Below are 22500 nucleotides of genomic sequence, written 5' to 3'. Positions count from 1 at the left end.
CTCCCTCCCTCCTTCCTTCCTTCCTTCCTTCCTTCCTTCCTTCCTTCCTTCCTCTCTTTCTCTCTTTTCTTTCTTTTTTGGGTCCCACCCGGCGATGCTCAGGGGTCCCTCCTTGGGTGGGGCTTGCAACCCCACAGTGCTTTGCACAAGGGCGGGTTTCCAGCCCCTTACTCTGTAAGTGGCTGCAGTCCCAGTGCCCCTTGGCTCGTGGCTGGGTTTCCAGCACCTTCTACCTTCCCCCCCGGGCTGCGTCCGGACACCCCAACTCCGCCTCCTCGTCCCCGTCGTCGTCTCACCTTTGGCCTTGGCCTCCCACTCCAGCAGCCACTGCAGGCGGCAGTCGCAGGCCCAGGGGTTGCTGTGGAGGAAGAGGTTCTCCAGCACGGGCATGCCGTCCAGCACGGCCCGCGGCAGCCCGGTCAGCAGGTTCTCGGCCAGGTACAGGTGCCGTAGGGTGGAGAGCGGGAAGTGTCCCAGGAAGGAGAAGGTGGCGAAGGTGTCCGGGTGCAGCTGCCGGAGGAGGTTGCCCTCCAGGTGCAGGAGACGCAGGGACGTGAGGCCGGCGAAGGCCTGCGGCTGGATGAACTCGATCTTGTTGTGGTCCAGGTGGAGTCGTAGAAGATTCCAGAGACCCTTGAGCGTCTGGGCCGTGACCACCTTGAGCTTGTTGTAGCTGAACTTGAACACCTGCGAACACACGGCCGGTGGGCGGGGTGCTACCAGGCAGGGAGGAGGATCGGCGGTGGGTGGGCGTGATCCGCGCGGGCGTGTCTGCGTGTCTACGTCTGTGTCTGTGTGGGCGTTTCATACGTGCGTGTGCAAGTAGGCGCGTGTGTATGCATGCGTGTCTCGTGCGTGGATGCATGACCGAACACACGTATGTGTATATAGGTATTTTCTGCAGGTGTGCCCGCATGCAATTTTTTTTTTAATTTATCACACGTGTGTCCACGTGTCTTCATGTCACTGTCACTGTCCTCCCGTTGTTCATTGATTTGCTCGAGCGGACACCAGTCACGTCTCCATTGTGAGACTTTGTTGTTACTGTGTTTGGCATCTTGAAGACGCCACTGGGAGCTTGCCAGGCTCTGCCATGCGGGCGAGATCCTCTTGGGAGCTGGCCAAGGCTCTCCGAGAGGGGCGAGGAATCGAACCCGAGTTCGCCGCTTGCAAGGCAAACGTCCTACCCGCTGTGCTCCAGCCCATCTATATCGATATCAGTGAATATCTGCTATTCATTAACATCCATATAATTAATTGGTATATAATATGATTAATGGAATAAACACTATTGTTTGATTCCTCCGTCCCTCTCGGAGAGCCCGTCCAGCTCCCGAGAGGATCCCGCCCGCACAGCAGAGCCTGGCAAGCTCCCTGTGGCATCTCCGAGATGCCAAACACAGTCACAACAAAGTCTCACCCTGGAGACGTTCCTGGGCCCACTCGAGCAAATCGATGAACAGTGGGAGGACAGTGCAGTGAGTGCACTGCAGTTAACATCAATGTATCAAACAATTAATATGATTAAATAATAATATTAATCGAGGTGATTAATATCATGATAAATATCAAAATTACACTGTAGCACTGTCCTTCCGTTGTTCATCGATCTGCTCGAGCGGGCCCAGTAACGTCTCCATCGGAGACTTTGTTGTAACTGTGTCTGGCATATCGACTACATCACGGGGAGCTTGCCAGGCTCTGCCATGTGGGCGAGATACTCTCGGGAGCTTGCCGGGCTCTCCGAGAGGGGCGGAGGAAGTGAACCCGGGTTGGCCATGTGCAAGGCAAACGCCCTACCCGCTGTGCTATCGCTCCAGCCCGTCATTTTCCATAATCACTGCACCATATTTGATGGGGTTCAGACAGGAGAAAACAAATCCTAGAGGGAAACGTATTTATATGCCTATATTCATGTTTTCTGTCCCTCTTGGAAGAGTCCAGCAAGCTCCTGAGAGGATCCCGCCCGCACGGCAGAGCCTGGCAAGCTCCCCGTGGCGTCTTCGAGATGTCAAACACAGTAACAATAACCGGTCTCATTCCGGTCTCATTCCTCGGACCCTGAAAGAGCCTCCAATAAGGCACCGTTGGGAAGGACGAATAAGTAAAATTTCAGGGCTGGGACGAATAGGGACGTTACTGGTGCCCGGTCAAGTAAATCAACAAAGAACGGGACGACAGTGATATAGTGATCACGCATATGTCCACACGGGTGCCCCTGTGCACGTTTGTGTGTGTGTGTGTGCCTGTGTGTGCCCCTCACAAGGGAGATGCTCCCTGGGAAGGGGGCGGAGATTCCAGGAAAGGAAGTGGTTCCCGGAACCCGGGTTCTATCTCGTAGACCCAGGGGACATCATGCTGCAGACGTGGGCCCCAGAAAGAGGCAAGCATTGCGTTTTGTGAATCGCTGGTGTGAGTGTGTTTGTGTGTGTGTGTATTTGTGTGTCTACGGAGGTGTGGAGAAGCTCATGGTGTGTGTGTGTGTGTGTGTGTGTGTGTGTAGATATGAAAGACCTCAGGTTTGTGTGTGTATATGTATAGTCGTTCAGGGTATGTGTGTGTGTATGTGTATGTGTGTGTGTGTGTGTTTAGGTGTTTGGAAATCAGGGTGTGTGTGGGTATGTATAGGTGTGAAGGAACTGAGGTTGCGTGTCTGTGTGCAGGTGTGCAGAAGCTCGTGATGTGTGTAGGTATTTGAAGCTCAGAGTGTGTGTGTGTGTAGGTGTGAAGGACCTCAGGTTGTGTGTGTGTAGGTGTGAAGAACCTCAGGTTGTGTGTGTGTGTCTGTAGGCGTGAAGAACCCCAGGTTGTGTGTGTGTAGGTGTGTAGAAACTTAGGGGTTGTGTGTATGTGTAGGTGTTTGGAGCTCACGCTGTGTGTGTAGGTGTTGGAGCTCAGGTTGTATGTGTGTATGTGTAGGTGTGTAGGAGCTCAAGGTGTCTGTGTGTAGGTGTGAAGGACCTCAGGTTGTGTGTAGGTGTGTAGGAGCTGAGGTTGTGTGTATGTGTGCAGGTGTGCGGAAAGCTCTTGATGTGTGTAGATGTTTGAAGCTCCGAGTGTGTGTGTGTGTAGGTGTGAAGGACTTCAGGTTGTGTGTATAGGTGTGTAGGAGCTGAGGTTGTGTGTATGTGTAGGTGTTAGGAGATCAGGTGGTGTATATGTCTGAGTAGGTGTGCAGTAGCTCAGAGTGTGTGTGTGTAGGTGTGAAGGACCTCAGGTTGTGTGTGTGTAGGTGGGTAGGATCTTAGGGTATGTGTGTGTAGGTATTTGGAGCTCAGAGAGTGTGTGTGTAGGTGTGTAGAACTTCAGGGTGTGTGTGTGTATAGGTGTGAAGGACCTCAGATTGTGTGCGTAGGTGTTTGGAGCTTAGTGTGTGTGTGCGTAGGTGTGAAGGACCCCACTTTGTCTGTGTGTGTAGGTGTGTAGGAGCTAAGAATATGTGTGTGTAGGTGTTTGCGACTCAGGTTGTGTATGTATATGTGTAGGTTATGTAGGAGCTCAGGATGTGTGTCTGTCGGTGTGAAGGACCTCGGGTTGTGTGTGTGTAGGTGTGTAGGAGCTTAGGGTATGTGTGTGTAGGTGGGTAGGATCTTAGGTATGTGTGTGTAGGTGTTTGGAGCTCAGATAGTGTGTGTGTGTGTGTGTGTAGGTGCGTAGAATTTCAGTGTGTGTGTGTATAGGTGTGAAGGACCTTGGATTGTGTGTGTAGGCATTTGGAGCTTAGGGTGTGTGTGTAGGTGTGTAGGAGCTCAGGACATGTGTGTGTAGGTGTTTGGAGCTCAGGGTGTGTATGTATATGTGTAGGTTATGTAGGAGCTCAGGGTGTATGTCTGTAGATGTGAAGGACCTCAGGTTGTGTGTGTGTGTAGGTGTGTAGGAGCTTAGGGTATGTGCGTAGGTGTTTGGAGCTCAGATTATGTGTGTGTGTGTGCGTGTGTAGGTGTGAAGGACCTCAGACTGTATGTGTGTAGGCGTGTAAGAGTCAGGGTGTATGTGTTGGTATGTGTAGGTATGTAGAAGCTCAGGCTGTGTGTGTGTGTGTGTGTGTGTGTGTGTGTGTGCGCAGTGGCGTCTGAGAGAACCGAAGCAGAAACTCCCAAACGCGGCATCTGACAGAGTGCGGTACCACGCGGACATTCTAAGCTGGCATGGGGCGCGGGCACGGGACGATGAGCCCAAGGACGTCCCGAGTGCATTTCCTGGTCCAGGTGTGTTATTCCGGAGTGTGTCTTTTGTGGCTCTTATTTCCCTGTGTTTGGCTGCGCACGCCTGCGGACACACGACAGAGGCTCCCCTTGACCCCAGTGGGGATGAGGGTCGTCTTCACCCGCCTCAGGGCTGTGGTCCCTAAGGCCCCCCACCCCCACCCCCACCCCGCACATACCTGCAGGGCACCGAGATCGCTCAGAGCCCCGTCGGGAATCGTCGGGATGTCGTTGCCGTGAAGCATGAGGAGTTCCAGCTTGGTGAGTCCCGCAAAGGAGGTTTTGGACAGAGCCTGGATGCTGTTGAACCTGCCCGGGGTGGTGGGAAAGGCAGAGGGAAGGGTCAACAAGGAGAGTTTCGGGTTGGGTGAACTGAGTCAGAGAGAGAGACAGACAGACAGACATAGAAGAACTGCACTCATGGGTGGAATATAAAATACCATAATAGGAGACTGACGCCCAAGGAGAGTAGACACAAGGGCCAGGAGGATTGCTCAAAGGTTGCAAGCCGCCTCATGAGTGGGGGAGAAGGCAGCTGGGATGGAGAAGGGGTCACTGAGTCAGGGAGGGCTGGAGGGGTCGCTCGGGAGGGGAGATGCGTGCTGAAAGTAGACTAAGGACCGAGCATGATGGCCACCTAGTCCCCATATTGCAAACCATAACACCCAAAGGGAGAGAGAGAGTGAAAGGGAAGGCACCTGCCACCGAGGTGGGTGGGTGGGTGGGTGGGTGGGTGGAGATGGCAGGAGGGATACAGGGACCATCGGAGGTGGAGAATGGGCACTGGTGGAGGGATGGGTACTCGATTGTTGTATGATTGAAATGTAAGCACAGAAGTTTGTCAGTCTGTAACTGTGTCTCACGGTGATTCATTTAAAAAAATTTTTTTTAAAAAAAGGTGGGGTGGAGAGTTGCGTGTTTGTGTTTTGGTCTTAGGCCCACGGCAAGGGAGCAGGAAAAGTCGACCCCACCGAGAGCTCATCTGCACAACTGAGTTTGGGTGGTGGGGTGGAAGGGATGGGAGTTGGTGCTCCTTGAGGGGTGATGGGTGTGACGTTGGGATTATGGACATGGAAAATCTCACTGACAGGACTGTAGGTCACAGAACCTCAATGAATGAGTTTGTTTTTTTTTAAAGCAGACGGCTGACAAAGGAGAAAGAGGAAGAGAGGCAGAGGGAGAGAAGAGAGAAATGAGAAGGAGAGAAAGAAATAGAGAGAGAAGAAAAAAGACACACAGAGAGAAAGAAGAGGTACTTGATAGAAAGAGAGAAAGAAGAGGGAAATGAGAAAGAGACAGAAAGAGAAAGAAGAGAGAAATGAGAGAGAAAGAAATAGAGAGAAAGAGACACACACAGAGAAAGAAGAGATAAGTGATAGAAAGAGAGAAAGAAAGAAGAGAGAAATGAGAGACGAGACAGAGAGAAAGAGATAAAGAGACAGAGAGAAAGAACGAAGAGAGAAATGAGAAAGAGACAGAGAAAGAGAAAGGAGAGAAATGAGAGACAGAAAGAGATCGCGAGAAAGAGAAAGAGGGAAATGAGAGAAAGAGACAGAGACAGAAAGAAAAGGAAGAGAGAAATGAGAAAAAGAAAGAAAGAGAGAGAAAGAGGGAAATGAGAGAAAGAGACAGAGACAGAAAGAAAAGGAAGAGAGAAATAAGAAAAAGAGAGAGAAAGAGAGAGAAAGAGGGAAATGAGAGAAAGAGACAGAGACAGAAAGAAAAGGAAGAGAGAAATGAGAAAAAGAAAGAGATATAAGAGAAAGAAGAGAGAAATGTCAAAGAGAGAAAGAAAGAGAAATGAGAAAGGCAGATATATAGAGAGAAAGAAGAGGGGAATGAGAAAGAGAGAGGGAAAGAGGGAAATGAGAGAGACAGAGACAGAAAGAAAAAGAGGAGAGAAATGAAAAAAAGAAAGAGATATAAGAGATAGAGAAAGAGAAATGTCAAAGAGAGAGAAAGAAAGAGAAACGAGAAAGACAGATATAGAGAGGGAAAGAAGAGGGGAATGAGAGAGAGAGAAAGAGGGAAATGAGAGAGACAGAGACAGAAAGAGAAAGAAGAGAGAAATGAGAAAAAGAAGAGATGCAAGAGATAGAGAAAGAAGAGAGAAATGTCAAAGAGAGAGAAAGAGAAACAAGAAAGACAGACATAGAGAAAGAAGAGGGAAATGAGAAATAGAGAAAGAAAAGAGGCAGACAGAGAAAGAAGAGAGAAATGAGAGAAAGAAAGAGAGGCAGAGAGAAAGAAGAGAAAAAATGAGAGAGAAAGAGATAGAGGAAAGAGAGAGAAAGAGAGAGAGAGAGAAAGAGGAAAAGTATCCTTCACAAAGGCAGGCGGAATGGGAGGGAAACTGAGGACATCGGTGATGGGAATTGGACACTGGTCAAGGAATGGGTGTTGGAACATGATATGACCGAAACCCAACCGTGAACAACTCTGTAACTGTGTATCTCACTGTAATTCAATCACGGTATATCACGGTTCTCCCGTTGTTCATCGATTTTCTCGAGCGGACCCAGTAACGTCTCCATCATGAGACTTGTTGTTACTGTGTTTGGCATATCGAATACGTCACGTAATTCAATAAAAAAAATATTGAATAAAGCAGGGTGGCGAGGGGGTGAGGCAGAAGCCACAGGATCCCCCTTGACCCCAGTGTCTAGAGAGGAGGGCAGAGAAGGAAAGAAATCATGGCGGAAGAGAATGGGACGTCCTGGGGGAGTAGACATCAGGGCTTCCGTTGTCGTCTGAGGGGTAGACCCCCAACACAGACTCAACAACGAGATCTAACCGCAACCTTCGGTGGGACGTTGTGACGCGCCAGTCAAGTTGACAGGCGGAGATGGGGCAGGGATTGGGGGGTGGGTCGGGAATTTGGAAACTTGGGTCGAGGGGGATCCTACAGTGGTGGAATGATGGGTGTTGAAATACGATACTGCCCCGAACGCAACTATCAACAACTTTGTACATCTCAGTTCTTCGAAAAAAAATAATAATACAGAATTGGAAATCCCTTGGGCGGGTGATGACTGGTTTCATAGTCACGAAAAACATGATTTTAACAGTCTCGTAAACCGCAGACTCTCCCGTAACATTTACAAAAATAGTCTGCGAGGAAGTGCTTATTTCTATCAAAAAAAATAATAATAATAAAAGATATGCAGAGGAGAGCCAGGAGCTTCCTGCCAGACTCCACAGAGAAACAATTGTCGTTTCTGTGAATCACTGAGACTTGACTTCTCTCCAAAGGCACTGGCCCCGTTTGTGGATGGTTCCCGCATGGAGAATCGTTCTCCACAGAGGAAATCGGGCAGGATTTGCCCCTGGTAATGACCTGGGGGGTGGACGATGGCGCCCACTCTTCCAGGCGCCGAGTCGAGCACAAAACAACACCTCAGAGAGTTGACCCAGGGTCCTAGGAGCGAGTGATAGCCAGAGAATCTAGTAAACTTCCCACAAAACACAGAATTTTCTCCCCTGCCTTTGAAAATGGCCCCAACCTGGTCTTTCCGTGAGAACATTCTCTTGCACTGCCCCTTCTGTCTCTGCCTTCTAGAACTTTCTATCCTTTCTATGACCTAGTTAATTGTCTCCACTTTATTTATGTTGGGCTGGAGCGATAACACAGCAGGAAGGGTGTTTGCCTTGCATGCAACCAACCCAGGTTCGATTCCTCCATCCCTCTCAGAAAGCTTGGCAAGCTACTGAGTATTCCACCCGCACGGAAGAGCCCTGCAAGCTCCCCGTGGTGTCTTCGAGATGCCAAACACAGTCACAACAAGTCTCACCATGGACACGTTCCTGGTGCCCGCTCGAGTAAATCGATGAACCACGGGAGGGCAGTGCTTACCTATATCATCGGTGTACCTGGTTTTTTCAATCACCTGTCATTGAATTATCTATGTATTATCATTATCAACTCATCCACTATCTACCCTCTCCATGTATTCATCTACCACCTATATTTTCTCCGTCATGGACTCACCCAATATCCAAGCATTCCCATCTACCCTTTCATACACCTATCTATCTGTTCATCAATTCACTCACTCATCTGCCCTCCCTACATAATCTATTATTAGGTCATACATTCCTGTACCAGCCAACCATCTTTAATTTTATTACACCCATCCACCCATCTATCCATCAGCCTTTCCATCTCCTCACCTCTTCAGCCAGTTCTCTGTCCATCCATTCAACCAAGAATCTATCACTTCATTCATCACTCCACCCATCCATATGCCATCTGATATCTATCATCCATGAATCCATTCCCATCTCTCCCTACGTCTATCCATCCACTCACCCATCAATTGATTTATCTACACACACATCTATAATCTATCCATCAATCTATCCATCCATCTATGCAAACCTATCCACCCATTGATTTATCTACCCATCCACCAGTCTATTAATCCCCCTGCCTATCCATCCATCCATACATACATACATACATACATACATTCATACGTCTACCTACCCATCCACCCACCCACCCACCCATGCATCATTATATCATCCATTCTTCCACCCATGATATATCCACCAACCCATCTGTCCATCCATCCACCCATCCATCCATCCATCCATCCACCCACCCATCCATCCATCCATCCATCCACCCACCCACCCACCCATCCATCCACCCATCCATCCACCCATCCATCCATCCATCCATCCATCCATTCATCCACCCACCCACCCATCCATCATTATATCATCCATTCGTCCACCCATAATCTATCCACCAACCCATCTGTCCATCCATCCATCCATCCATCCACCCACCTATCCATCCATCTGTCTGTCCATCCATCCATCCATCCACCCATCCATCCATCCATCATTCATTCATCCATCCATCCACCCACCCACCCACCCACCCATCCACCCACCCAAATCATCCATCCATCCATCCATCCATCATCCATCCATCATCCATCCATCCATCCACCCATCCATTCACCTATCCATCCATCTATCTATCCATCCATCTATCCATCCATTGATCCATCCACCCATTTACCCACCCATCCATCCATCCATCCATCCACCCATCCATCCATCCATCTATCCATCCATGCATCCACCCACCCACCCACCCACCCATCCACCCACCCAAATCATCCATCCATCCATCCATCATCCATCCATCCATCCACTCACCTATCCATCCATCTATCTATCCATCCATCTATCCATTCATCGATCCATCCACCCATTTACCCACCCATCCATCCATCCATCCACCCACCCATCTACCCACCTATCCATCCATCCATCCATCCATCCATCCATCCATCCATCCATCCATCCATCTATCCACACCAACCCCATCCAACCATCCACTGCACTTGTTTAGAAGCATGATGATTTCTTTCCCGAGGGTTATTTTGGGTGATCACAAATGTAGAGAAGATGCCAATGGTACTTAGACAAAAAGGTCAAGAGTGCTGCTTGACCCCCAAGAGGACAGCCCCGCACAACCAGGAATGACATTATGCAACATGGTCACCAGGACCCAAATGTTCCTGTGTTCAGCCTGAGGCACCGAACCCTACCCCCTGAACACAGCTTATACGTGCTGCCTGCTTCTTTGGTTCCCACGTGTGTTTCTAGATGAACGTCTTGAATGTCAAGTGCCCACGGCGTGCTGATCCATGTCTAAAATTCTCCTCCGTGTCTTGAGCCCTGCGGTGGGTCTGGAGATTGTAAGGAAGGGTGAGAGCCGGGTGAGACAAGGTAGGCGGGACTGGAATGTAGACTCTGGGCCAACGAGGGAAGGAGTCTGCTCCCGCTTTGTTCCAAGTCCACGGGGAGAATTGAGGAGAAGGTATTTAGGCAGAGCGGGGATAGGAATTAAAGCGTGTGTGGAACGCGTGGTGCTGACCGGTGCAGGGCTCCTGGGGCATGGCCAGACCCGAGAGGAAGTGGGAGAGGGTTACACTCCAGAGCGGCGTGCTTCAGTCTGAGAAGGAGAAGGCGGCCGTGGTGGAGATAAGCAGACGTGGATGACGTCCAGGCGAGCTCTGGGGGAAGAAGCAGCGGGCATTCCTGAGTGATGAGCCTGCTGATTAAGAAAGGGAAGGAAACCGGCTGGACCTTGCTCTGAGCAAGTGGGTGGACGGCGCCGTGAGCTGAGATGGGGAAGGTGCGGAGATTGTCCCACGTCCGTGCTCCGTGACGTGGTGAAGACACCTCTGAGAGATGGAGTCCCATGCTTTGCTCCTTCTGAACACACTAGTCAACAGCCCATGGGAGGTGGACGCTGGTGGACCAGCAGAGGAGAGCTCTTAAAAAAAGAGTTGGCAGGGCAGAAAAGGAGGCGACCGTGAGTCAGAGGACGGGTTGGGTCAAGACTCCGTCTATCAACCGCTGCTTAAAGACTTGGCTAGGTGAAGCACGTTTGAGTCCTTCCAGCATTCAGTGCCGACGTGTTCTCCGGCTTCTGTTGGTCACTTAAATTCCTCTCTCTTCTGAGTGGACGTCCAGCTGTGATGGCGGGGGACAGACAACGGCTCTTCTGGCCAACAGGGACAAGGGAGAGTGTAGGCAATCACAGCCATGGAGGAGTGTTGCTGCCTTCAGTGCTGGTGTTCGGAGGTGGTGGTGATGACAGTGGACGTGGGGTGGTTTCAGCTCAACAACTTGGTCTTGGGGAATCATTTTTGCCAGGCTGTTTCTTTGTGAAGGTCGGGAGAGAGAGTGAAAGAGGAGAGAAGAAAGAGAGAGAGGGAGAGTGGAGAGAAAGGGGAGGGAGAGGGAAGGAGACCGCGATAAAGGGAGACAGGGAGAGAGAGGAAAAAAGGAAAGGAGGGAAAGAAAGGGAGAGAGGAGAGAAAGAAGAGAGAGGGAGAAGAAAAGAGGGAGATAAAGGGAGAGGGAGGGGGAGAGATGGAGAGAGAAGAGAGAGGGAGGGAGAAAGAGGGAGGGAGAGGGAGAAAAAGGGAGAGAGAGGAGAGAAGGAAGAGAGAGGGAGAAGAAAAGAGGGAGATAGGAGGAGAGAAAGGGAGAGATGAAGAGGAGAGAGGGAGGGAGAGAGAGGGAGAAAAAGGAATAGGAGAGAAGGAAGAGAGAGGGAGAATAAGAGAGGGGAATAAAGAGAGAGATGGAGAGAGAAGAAAAGAAGGAGGGAGAGGGAGCAAGAGGAGAGAACAAAGAGAGAGAAGAGGAGGAAGAGAGAGGGAGAGGGAGAGAGAGGGAGTTGAAGGGAGAGAAAGGGAAGGAGGGAGAGATGGAGAGAGGGAAAGAGGAGAGAAGGAAGAGGCAGAGAGTGGGAAAGAGATATAGGAAGAGAGATAAATGGAGAGAAAGGAGAAAGAGAAGAGAAGGAAAGAGAGGGGGCAAGGGAGACAGAGGGAGAGATAAAGAAGAGAAGGAGAGAGAGGAAGAGGGAGGGAGAGAAAGGGAGAGAGAAGAGGATGGGAGAGGGAGAGGCATACAGGTGAGGAAGAGAGACAGAGGGAAGGAGAGAGAGAATGAGGAAGGGAGGTACTGAACACGATGTGGGTGTCCTCAGCATCAGACCTAGCAAGGGGGAGACTTTTGACGTGCTGAACGGGGCGGAGGGAGGGATGGTCTTCCTCCCCACCCTGGGGGAGACTCATGAGTGTGGGGGCAGGGAGGAGCGGACAGACCCCGGACACGGTCGAGCTCTGCGACTTCCTCAACCCCGTCCTTCTCTGTACACGGCCTCCAGTCGCTCGGCAGAAGCAATGGACCCCACTCCAGGGCTTGTCTCGCCCAAACATTCCACCCTTTTGCAGGACAGACACGCACGGAATCTTTGGGGGATCCAGGCAGAATCACCGTGTTCCAGGCGAGGCCATCGAGAAGTTGTTTCCGGAGGAAAATGTTAGCGTCAGGGAGATAGTACCGTGGGGTTGGAGCATTCTTTTGCTTTGTGTATACGAGGGCCATATTGTTTCTCAGCCCCTTAGAGGGTCCCCGGAGCCTGCCAGGGGCCATCTCGGAGTGCAGAGATGGGACCCCTAAACACTGTGGGTGTGGCATTCAAGTCCCCACCCCAGGGGCTGGAGCGATAGCACAGCGGGGAGGGTGTTTGCCTGGCACGCGGCCAACCCGGGTTCGATTCCCAGCATCCCATAGGGCCCCCTGAGCACCGCCAGGGGTAATTCCTGAGCGCAGAGCCAGGAGGAACCCCTGTGCATCGCCAGGTGTGACTCCCTCCCCCCGACAAAAAAAGCAAAAACAAATCTCCACCCCAGATGACAAATTTTAATAAAAAAATTAAGAAAAATAAAAATTTCTCAGTGACTAGGCTTCATGGAGATCTCTTCAGAGGAGAAAAAAAAACCCGAGAGAATAAATTAGGAACGAGCAGAAAAATGTGGTTCCAACTAGTTCTTTAAATCAAGAGGCCCCGTTTTTTACAGCTCAGTAAATCAGATGCCCGAGGCATAAATAATTTTTTTTTTTAATTTGCTGGCTGGCTGACTGTTACTTGGAACTTTTGCTTTTTTGGCAAATGCACCGAAGTTCTCTAAGGAGGAAAGAGACAGAGAGTCGGGGCGTCCACGCTAAGGAACCCGCCGACAGCTGGGCGGGAGGAATTAATGTCATTAGCATTCACTTCCTAATCCTTCATTCCTTCTGAGCTGTGGACTCTCCGGGCTGCTAACACAGAAATCAGAGTTTGAGCTGGACGAGACATTTTTCTGGGTTTCTCTTGAGTTGATCTTCATTTATTCGTTTGGCTTCTTTGTTTGCTTTTTGGTCACAGCTGGCTGTGCTCAGAACTTACTCCTGGCTCTGTGCTCAGGAGTCATTCCTTCACTCCCGTTGATGCTCGGGGGACCCTATGGGATACTGGGAATCGTACCCGGGTTGGCCGCGTGCAAGGCCAGTGCCCTCCCTGCTATGCTATCTCTATAGCCTACCTCATGGGTTTCTTTTTCTTTTCTTCTTCTTTTTTTTTTTTTTTTGCATCTTGGGTCACACCCGGCAATGCACAGGGGTCCCTCCTGGCTCTGCACTCAGGAATTACACCTGGCGGTGCTCAGGGGACCCTATGGGATGCTGGGAATCGAACCCGGGTTGGCCGCGTGCAAGGCAAATGCCCTACCAGCTGTGCTATCACTCCAGCCCCCTACTTCACGTTTTTAATCTGATCGAGTGCATGCCTCAACCCCCAAAGCTCTCACTGGAGGTGGGATTTTGGAGCCCATAGTTTGGAGGCCAAACAGTAGATATCCGAACGTGTGAAACAGTGGCCCCTGAAATCATAACCCGCCTTAACCCACGAGGAAGAAAGACACTACCTGTCTCTTTTAGGTAGTGAAATGATGCTTCTTCCTTGTTTTGCTTTCGCTCTGTTTTTGTCTTTATCGTTATTTTTCATAGGAATGTCTCATCTGGTTCAGCCTTTGTGGAAAGCAATGTGGAAGCGTCTCCAAAAAAAATCGATTTCTTTTTTTTCTTTTTTTGAGTCCCACCTGGAAATGCACAGGGTCTACTCCTGGCTGTGCACTCAGGAATTACTCCTGGTGGTGCTCAGGGGACCCTATGGGATGCTGGGAATCAAACCCGGGTTGGCCGCGTGCAAGGCGAACGCCCTTCCCGCTGTGCTATCGTTCCAGCCCCAGAATTAGACTTCTTATAGGACCCAGAGATATCTGTTCTTGGCACCTACGCCCCAGATAATTCATTCAAAGGGCTCTGTGGACGTCAATACTCCTGGCTGCATTCTGCGCGATAGACGAGACCTAGAAACAGTCCTAATGCCCAACTGTGGATGTACAGATCAAGAAGAGGCCTCTAGACAAAATGGAATACTACACAGCCCCGAGAAAGAACAGAAGCATGGGATTTCTCCAGGATATGGCTGGAACACTCTGATTAAAGTCAGAAAGATGTAGAATGATCTCTTGTAGGTAGGATTTACAGATACACAGCAAGGGAACAACCAAGGATCCAAGGCAACACAACTACACAAGCAACTGAATTGTGCATGTCTCAATTGAAGGGAGGAAGACTAGGGTTCTGGGGGCAGGTGGGTGGGTCCACTGGTGAAGGGTGTCAGGCTGGAATTGTGGGTGTCAGAATCATGCACATCACAAGTTCAAGTAAAACATGATAGTCACTGTCACTGTCCTCCTGTTATTCATCGATTTGCTCGTGCGGGTCCAGTAACGTCTCTATGGTGAGACTTACTGTGACTCTGTTTGGCATCTTGAATACGTCACGGGGAGCTTGCCAGGCTTTGCCATGAGGGCGAGATACTCTCGGTAGCTTGCCGGGCTCTCCGAGAGGGGCGGAGGAATCAAACCTGACTCAGTCGGGCTGGCTGCACGCAAGGCAAACGCCCTACCGCTGTGCTATTGCTCCAGCCCAAAAAACATAATAGACATCACGAATAAATGACAATGGACCTCTTTTTTTATGTGCTTGGCTCAGGACCCTCTGATGATCGAATGGGTTCCCTGTTCTACTCCCCCCGACTCTTCCTCTCATTTAAAGTTCTCCCGTTTCTACTTGATCACTGTATAACTGAAACCCAAGCACGAAAGCTTGTCAGTCTACAACTGTACCTTATGGTGTTTCACTAATAAAAAAAATAAATAAACAACAACAACAAAATAAAATAAAGTGGAGCGATAGCACAGTGGGTAGGGCGTTTGCCTTGCACGCGGCCAACATGGCCGACCCGAGTTCAATTCCTCCGCCCCTCTCGGAGAGCCCGGCAAGCTACCGAGAGTATTCGATATGCCAGACACAGTAACAACAAAGTCTCCAATGGAGACGTTACTGGGCCCGCTCGAGCAAATCGACGATCAATGGGAGGGCCTTTACCTTTACCTTTACCTGTCTCTTACTACATTGAAAGACTCCGAAAAGGAAACTCAGCCTCCCTCCACTTACAGAGCCGACTGGTTTTCCCCACTGAGCTATCATGCTCATGCGAGATCTTCCCTCATTGTCTTCGCGCTGCTTACCACTAGCCTGGGTTTTATAGAGGAGAATGAATCATGGTGTGAGAGCCCCAGGACAGCGTAACGTCCACGGTGCTCTGCCCACTTGTCGCACCATTAATCTGCGGTTGGGTTTATAAATAGAGGCCCGGAACGTCTTCCAGGCAAGGGTGCCAGAGCGTCTGGGCACCAGTACAGTGATGTGCTTTTGGGATTCCACTCGGACTGTTCCGTTGTACAAAAGCAACACCAGCCGTTAAAGCGTAGGGCTGGAGTGACAGTCCAGCGGGGAGGGTCCTGCCTTGCATGTGACAACCCGGGTGCGATCCGTAGCACCCCCTATGGTTCCCCCAAGCCTGCCAGGGATGATTCTTGAGTGCAGAGCCAGGCGTAAGCCTTGAACACCACCTTCACACAAAAACGGTACCGTGTCTTCCAGGAGGTGCAAAATAAATACTGTAGCACTGTCCTCCCGTTGCTCATTGATTTGCTTGAGCGGGCCCAGTAATGTCTCCATTGTGAGACTTGTTGGTGTACTGTGTTTGGTGTATCGAATACATCACGGGGAGCTTGCCAGGCTCTGCCGTGCGGGCGAGACACTCTCGGTTGCTTGCCAGGCTCTCCGAGAGGGGCGGAGGAATCGAACACGGCTCATCCGCACACCAGGCAAACACCCTACTGCTGTGCTATTGCTCCAGCCTTGAGTACTACCCCCACACAGAAACGCTATCGAGTCTTCTAGGAGATGCAAAATAAATACACTTTTTTTAAAAAAAATGTGCCTGTCACAAGCAGTGCCTCACAAGGGTTTGGGACCCCCTTGCAGTGGCAGTGTTCTCACAGGACTGGAAATTCAGTGCTCGGGGACCTGAGGATGCAATAGTGTTAAGGATCCTGGCATGCTAGGGGCTACCAGCCCACACAGCAAAGGTCAGGGTCCGTCCAGAGCGCTGCGCCCAGGGTTCTCATGAGGCCACGTGCTTCCGGAGATCCAACTGGGACCAGTCACATGGAAGGCAAGCCACCTAACCACTCAACTAGCTCCCGGCCCCGCAGAAACTCACTTTTGGGAGACGTTCCCAATGATCGCTTCTGAGTAAAAGTTACACAGCCACCAACAGGGAATCACAGTGAGTGTGTTACTTGCAAAACATCTGGAAAGTTCTGGGGCTGCGGATGGAACTCATTCTCCAAACACATACCTTGTATGCCTGAGTTCAATCTCTGGAATACTGCATGCACACATACACACATACACACACACACGCACAGACACACACACACACATCTGATGCGTGCACACACACACATCCCTTTTAGGGCCAGAGAGAAACTCAAAGTTCTAGATCACATGGCTTGCATGTTGTGTTCCAGACTCTATTCTCCATGTTGCCTTCCCCCCTAAGCACTGACTGTGCCCCTCAAATGCTTTGCCACACCCCACTGCTAAACCAAAGTTCTCTCTGGAATAATACACAACTAACGCTTCAAGACATTCATAGCTGAAGCAGGAGAAGTCTCGTTTTCTTCAGCTTGGAGGTGCCACCCTCATACATGCTTAGAGACTTGCCCTGGGTCTGTGTTTGGGGGATCACTTTGGCAGTGCTCAGGGGCCCACACACAGCGCCAGGGACCGAATCTAGGCTTCCCGCATGCGAACCAATGGCCAGTTCTCTTGCATTTAAAAAAAAAAGGCAAAAATGATTTTGGGCCACCCCAGGCGGGTGCTTGTGGAAATGTTCCCAGGGATCACTCTTGTTGCGTTGAGTGGACCATATGTGGTGCCAGGGTTAACCCCGGGTTGGCCGTGTGCAGCGCAAGAAGTGTTGTGTCTGCTGTCCTATCCATCACTCCAGCCCGGAGAAGCAACAAGTCAAAGACTTGTTATGTTGGTCAAAGCCAGAGTTCACATGCAGATCCCGGAAATACAATAATAATATTATTTATTTTCTTTTTTTTTTTGATTTTTTGGGTCACACCTGGCAATGCACCGGGGTTATTCTCCTAGTCTTCAAGCAGGAATTACTCCTGGCGGTGCTCAGGGGACCATGTGGGATGCTGGGAATCAAACCAAACGCCCTACCCGCTGTGCTATCGCTCCAGTCCCAATAATATTATTTCTGAGGCATGTTTTTAACACTCTCGGTGCCTTTGCATGTGTATGTCTCGGATGCACTTACAGCTGCTGCATTTTTTTTTTTTTGCTTTTTGGGTGACACTCGGTGATGCACAGGGGTTCCTCCTGGTTCTGCACTCAGGAGTTGCTTTTTGGGTTACACTTGGTGATGCACAGGGGTTCCTCCTGCCTCTGGACTCAGGAATCACCCTTGGTGGTGCTCAGGGGACCCTATGGGATGCTGGGAATCGAACCCAGGTCGGCCGCTTGCAAGGCAAATGCTCTACCCGCTGTGCTATCGCTCCAGCCTACAGATGCTGCATCTTAAGTATGTAATCTCTGGGAGTTGATCTCCACAAACCTAAACATCCTTCTTTAGCAAACCCGAAGACACCGGCGGTAGCCGGCGGAATTACCAGGCCTTCTCTGCCCAAGATCCCTCTGAATAAAACGTCAAAAGAACACAAAAACCCAACAAAGCTGTTTCAGATCAAGCCAAGCGAAGGGACAGAACGCCAGGGAGGAGAGCCGGTCGGAAAGAAATAGAACGTTGGAAAGGGGCGCGGGAAACGCATCCAATGGGAATAGACTACAAACCCCAGGTTGATCCTCTCCACGTGCGTCGAGATCCCGGCGGGCACCGAGGCCAGGGAGCGGAAGGTGCAGTGGACCTCGCTGGGCACGTAGCAGGAGCAGGGATGGGGACACCCTCCCTCCGAGGGCCCCGCGCCACACAGCAGGATCAGCACCGCGGACAGGGACCGCCAGGGCGCGCGCGGGGGCATCTTGTCCAGCCGAGGGTCCGCGCCTGATACAGAAGGCACACACACACAGAGACAAGCGTTTAGGGTCCCATCCGGGCTCCCCGCCCACCCATCCCCCGCGTCCAGGCCTCTGGGGAACTCCCCTCCCAGCCCCCAACTTCCAGGCATCGGCTGGAATGGTCATAAAACGCGCGTCGTCGTGCGAGCGCGCGTGTGTGCGTTTTAGCAAGCCCGCGTGCGTTTTTTTTTAGCCCCCTTCCTTCTTATCATTTAATTTTGGTCCTGAGTCAAGAGCGGTTGGCGTCGTTTCTGAGTTTGATGCTACTGTTTGACGTGGTGAAAAGGGATGTTATAGAAACAGAGATAGAGGCAAAGGGTTGACAAAGGCACAGAAGGCGGATAGAAGGATGGGTGGATGGTTGGATGCATGGCTTATTGGATGGATGGATGGATGGATGGATGGATGGATGGATGGGAAAATGGAGAGAGGGAGGACTGGAGTGGGGAGGGGAGGATGAAGTGTGGGTGGGTGGATGAAGGAATGACGAGAGAATGAATGGTGGAAAGGAGGAAAGTGGAGAGAGGAATGCGTGGATGGGTGGATGCATGGATGGATGGATGGATGGATGGATGGATGGGTGGATGGGAAAATGGAGAGAGGGAAAACTGGAGTGGGGAGGGAAGGATGAGGTGTGGGTGGGTGGGTTGATGAAGGAATGACGGGAGGATGAACAATGGAAATGAGGAAAGTAGAGAGAGGAATGCATGGATGGATGGATGGATGGATGGATGGATGGATGGATGGGTGGATGGATGGGTGGGTGGATGGTCGAACGCATAGATGGATGGATGCATGAACGGATGGATGGGTACATGGACGGATGCATTTATGATGTGTGGATGGCTGGCTGTATGATGGTGAATGAATGACACATGGATTAGGAATGAATGAAGGAAGGGTGGGAGTTTGTGGAGGATGCTAGGAAGATTTACGCTGTATTACGTACACACGTGTGCTACATACCATGAAAAAATGCAGACGCACCGAATACACATGCAGTCATAAATACATACACTGGTATAAATACATGCAGAGAGAGGAGAATTTTTGGTATTGGCAAAATACCAATCAACCCTCCATGCCTTATACCCCCAAGCACTTACCTCTTGTAGATATTTGAACACACCCTCCCCCATACACGTTGGGGAAAATTTCCGTGAGGCTGAGCTCCCTGTTAGTGACCCTTTGAATGAGTCCTACCCCAAGTCCTGCAAGAGTTATCTGTGGGAGGAACTGGCCCTGCCAGCCAGAGTTTGGAGACTCTCCCTAACATTTACTTCTGCAAAGGCAGTGAGTTTGATGGTGTGGTTTTGGGGCGCTGGAGTTTGGGGAGGGCTGAGGAAGAAAGTAACATTGGATCAGGAGAGTGAGACCAGAGATGGTTAGTCCAGAGGGGCCTTGAGAAACCCCAGGAGCACCCGAAGATGACTGTGTCGCTTACAGAAGTTGTTCTGGAAGACGTCACCAAGTGCGTCCTGGGGCTGTGGGTATCTTTGGAGGTCTCCAAGCGTCCCCCACCAGAAACGCGGTGGCACAGGCACAGGCAAGCGCCCCGCGGAGATGCCAGGGGGGCTGGAGGTCTGGAGCCACAGGCTAAGCGAGCGCTTCCAGCAGTAACCACACTCCACGCCCCCGCGCGCGCAGCGCTCCGCCGGCAAACTTCTCCACCCGGCCCGTGAACTCGGGGGAAGGAGGAGGGAGAAAAAAAAAAGGAGGAGAAATAAAAAAAAAAAGGCCTCGCATGCAGCCAGCTCGCGAGCCTCCTTCCAGCAAGGCTTGGAAAAGTGCTGACGGCGCAGACAGCTCCCGGCTCAGCGCGAATCGCTCCCACCCTTTCTATTCCGTCTGCGTTTTTTTTCCCCCCTCCCCGTTCTTCATCTGGGGCCGTTGCTCCATCGCCTCCTGCCCGCGCTCCTGACCTGGGCTCCGGATCGCTTCCAAGGGGATCCCGACCCGGGCTGACCCTCGCCGGCACCGCGCCTCCCCCACGCGCCCCTCCGCCCCTCGGCAAACGCGAGCGCAAACGCCCCCACCCCACTCCCAAGAACCCGGGGTCCTGCTGCGTTGCAGGCAGGGTTTAACCCCGCAAAGGCGAACTGGATGAACCCCCCTCCGGAGTGTCAGCTGGGGAGACAGTTGAGTGTCCCCCCACCCCGGGACGGGCACCCTCACCCCTCTCCTCCACGCGCCCTCCCACCCTCCCTCCACTCTTAGAACCTAGAGCTGGGGCCGAGCGCTCGCCACGCGTCCTTGGCGCCTTCCCAAGCGCGCGCGCGCGCGAGCGGGGAGTTGAGTTGCTGGAGTCGGTTTCCAAGAAGGAGGCTCGGGCGGGCGCCCGCGACCCGGATTCCAGAACCCGCCTTCCCCTCCCCACACGTGGCGGATCCGGCGGCCTTTCTGCAAGGGCCTTGGGGCTCCGCAGCCCGACCTAGCCGGAGAAGCCTGGGAGCACAGAGAAAGCCGAAAGAGTTTCCGCTGGGGCAGTGGGTGTCCCCCTCCGGCGCGCGGGGCTCCCCTGGGGACCCTCCCTGGAAGCCGGGGAGGTGAGAGCGAACGGGACTTGGAGAGGGGAGGAGGAGGAGTTGCGAGCCGCTTGCTGCAGCCCCAGCTCTGATAGACCCAAACTTCTCCCCCTTCCAGCGTGCCAGGGCGCGGCTGCACACACGCGTGTTTGCGCTTGGAGAGGAAGCGGGGGGTTCCCCAGATCGCCTCACCCTTGGCAGACCCGGGGCCCTCTCCCCCTTGCAGCCCCCCCAACCCCAGCGCCCGGAGCCTCACCTGTGCGTCTCCGGAGCCGAGACGGCGCCCTGGGGTGCGGGCGCAGGGCGCGCGCGGGCAGCGCCAGGCGGGGGCCGGGAGAGAGGCGCCCTTTTATTCCACTCGGGCGCGACGCTCCGCCGAGTCCACGCCTCGGCCCACCCCCACCTCTGCCCCACCCCGGGGAGAGAGAGAGAAAGAGAGAGAGAAAGAGAGAGAGAGACGGGGAGTCACCGGGAGGGGGGACCCCGGCGGTCGCCCTGCCGCCGTGCGCTCAGCCCGCGTCTGGCCTCCCCATAGCGCGGGGCCGCGCGAGGGGGATCCCCCCACCCGGGGAGGCCCCCCGAGGGTCGGCGGGGAACCGGGGCGCGCACGGGGGAGGGAGGACTTGGGCGCTGGGGGGGCGCGAGAGGGAGCGTGGAGGTGACCGGTCCCGGCGCGGGCAGGAGCCCAGTGCGCCCCGCAGGCAGCCCGCGCGCGCGGGCTTGGGGCCAGCAGACACGGCGCCACGCCCACCCACCCCCCACGCGCCGCGACCCGCGCTCCAGAAGGCCTGGCCAGCGCGTCCTGGCCCGCTGCTGGGAAGAGCACCGGGGAGAGGCTGGTGGTACTGGCGCACCTTGGGGAGAAGCTGGTGGTACCCGCACGCCTTGGGGAGGACGTGTTGGTACTCACACACCTACGTTGAGAGCGTTGAGTAGAACTTGATGGTCCTCGCGCACCTTGTGGAGAAGCTGGTGGTACTCACACACCTTGGGTAGAAGGTGGTGGTACTCTGCGCCCCTTGGGGAGAAGTTGGTGGTACTCGCACACCTTGGGTGTAGAATCCTGGGTAAAAGCTGGTGGTACTCACACACCTTGGTTAGAAGCTGGTGGTACTCATGCATCTTGGGTGGAAGCTGGTGGTACTCATGCAACTTGAGTAGAACATGGTGGTACTCAGTCACCTTGGGTAGAACCTGGTGATCCTCACACACCTTGGGTAGAAGCTGGTGGTACTCACGCACCTTGGGTAAAACTTGGTGGTACTCAGGCACTTTGGGTAAAACCTGGTGGTACTTGCACACCTTGGGTAAAACCTGGTGGTACTCACATACCTTGGGTAGAACCTGGTGGTCTCCGCACACCTTAGGCAGAGAGGCTTGGGTGGAAGCTGGTGGTCCTTGCTCACCTTGGGTAGAAGCTAGTGGTGCTCACGCACCTTGGGTAGAACTTGGTAGCCTTCGCACACCTTGGATAGAAGCTGGCGGTACTAACACACCTTGTGTAGAACCTGGTGGTACTCACACATCTTGGGTAAAACCTGTTGTGTAGTCACACATCTTGGATAGATGCTGGTGGTACTTGCTTGGGTACAAGCTGGTGGTACTCGCACACCTTGGGTAGAACATGGTGGTATTCACACAACTTAGGTAGAGAGCCTTAGGTAGAAGCTGGTGTAGAGGGAGCCTTAGGTAGAGGGAGTGTGGAGGTGACCGGTCCCGGCGCGGGCGGGAGCCCGCGCGCGCGGGCTTGGGGCCAGCAGACACGGCGCCACGCCCACCCACCCCCCACGCGCCGTGACCCGAGCTCCAGAAGCTGGTGGTACTCACATACCTTGGGTGGAAGCTGGTGGTACTCAGGCACCTTGGGTAGAAGCTGGTGGTACTTGCGCACCTTG

General features: G+C 52.6%; 1 protein-coding gene across 1 annotated transcript in view; it reads right to left on the bottom strand.

Moving 5' to 3' along the window:
• Positions 1-18043, bottom strand: part of MXRA5 (matrix remodeling associated 5) — a 41294-nt gene extending 23251 nt beyond the window's left edge. Inside the window, 3 exon segments of the mRNA XM_056109612.1 lie at positions 297-687; positions 4385-4514; positions 17856-18043. Of these exon segments, the coding sequence (XP_055965587.1) occupies positions 297-687; positions 4385-4514; positions 17856-18043 (709 nt within the window).
• Between the last annotated feature and the right edge of the window lie 4457 nt (positions 18044-22500).

The sequence above is a fragment of the Sorex fumeus genome, unplaced genomic scaffold, assembly GCF_029834395.1.
Source record: "Sorex fumeus unplaced genomic scaffold, SorFum_2.1 ptg000330l, whole genome shotgun sequence".
Classification (NCBI taxonomy): Eukaryota; Metazoa; Chordata; class Mammalia; order Eulipotyphla; family Soricidae; genus Sorex; species Sorex fumeus.
The sequence above is the reverse complement of the archived record's forward strand: the minus strand, read 5'-3'. Positions and strand labels throughout refer to the sequence as shown.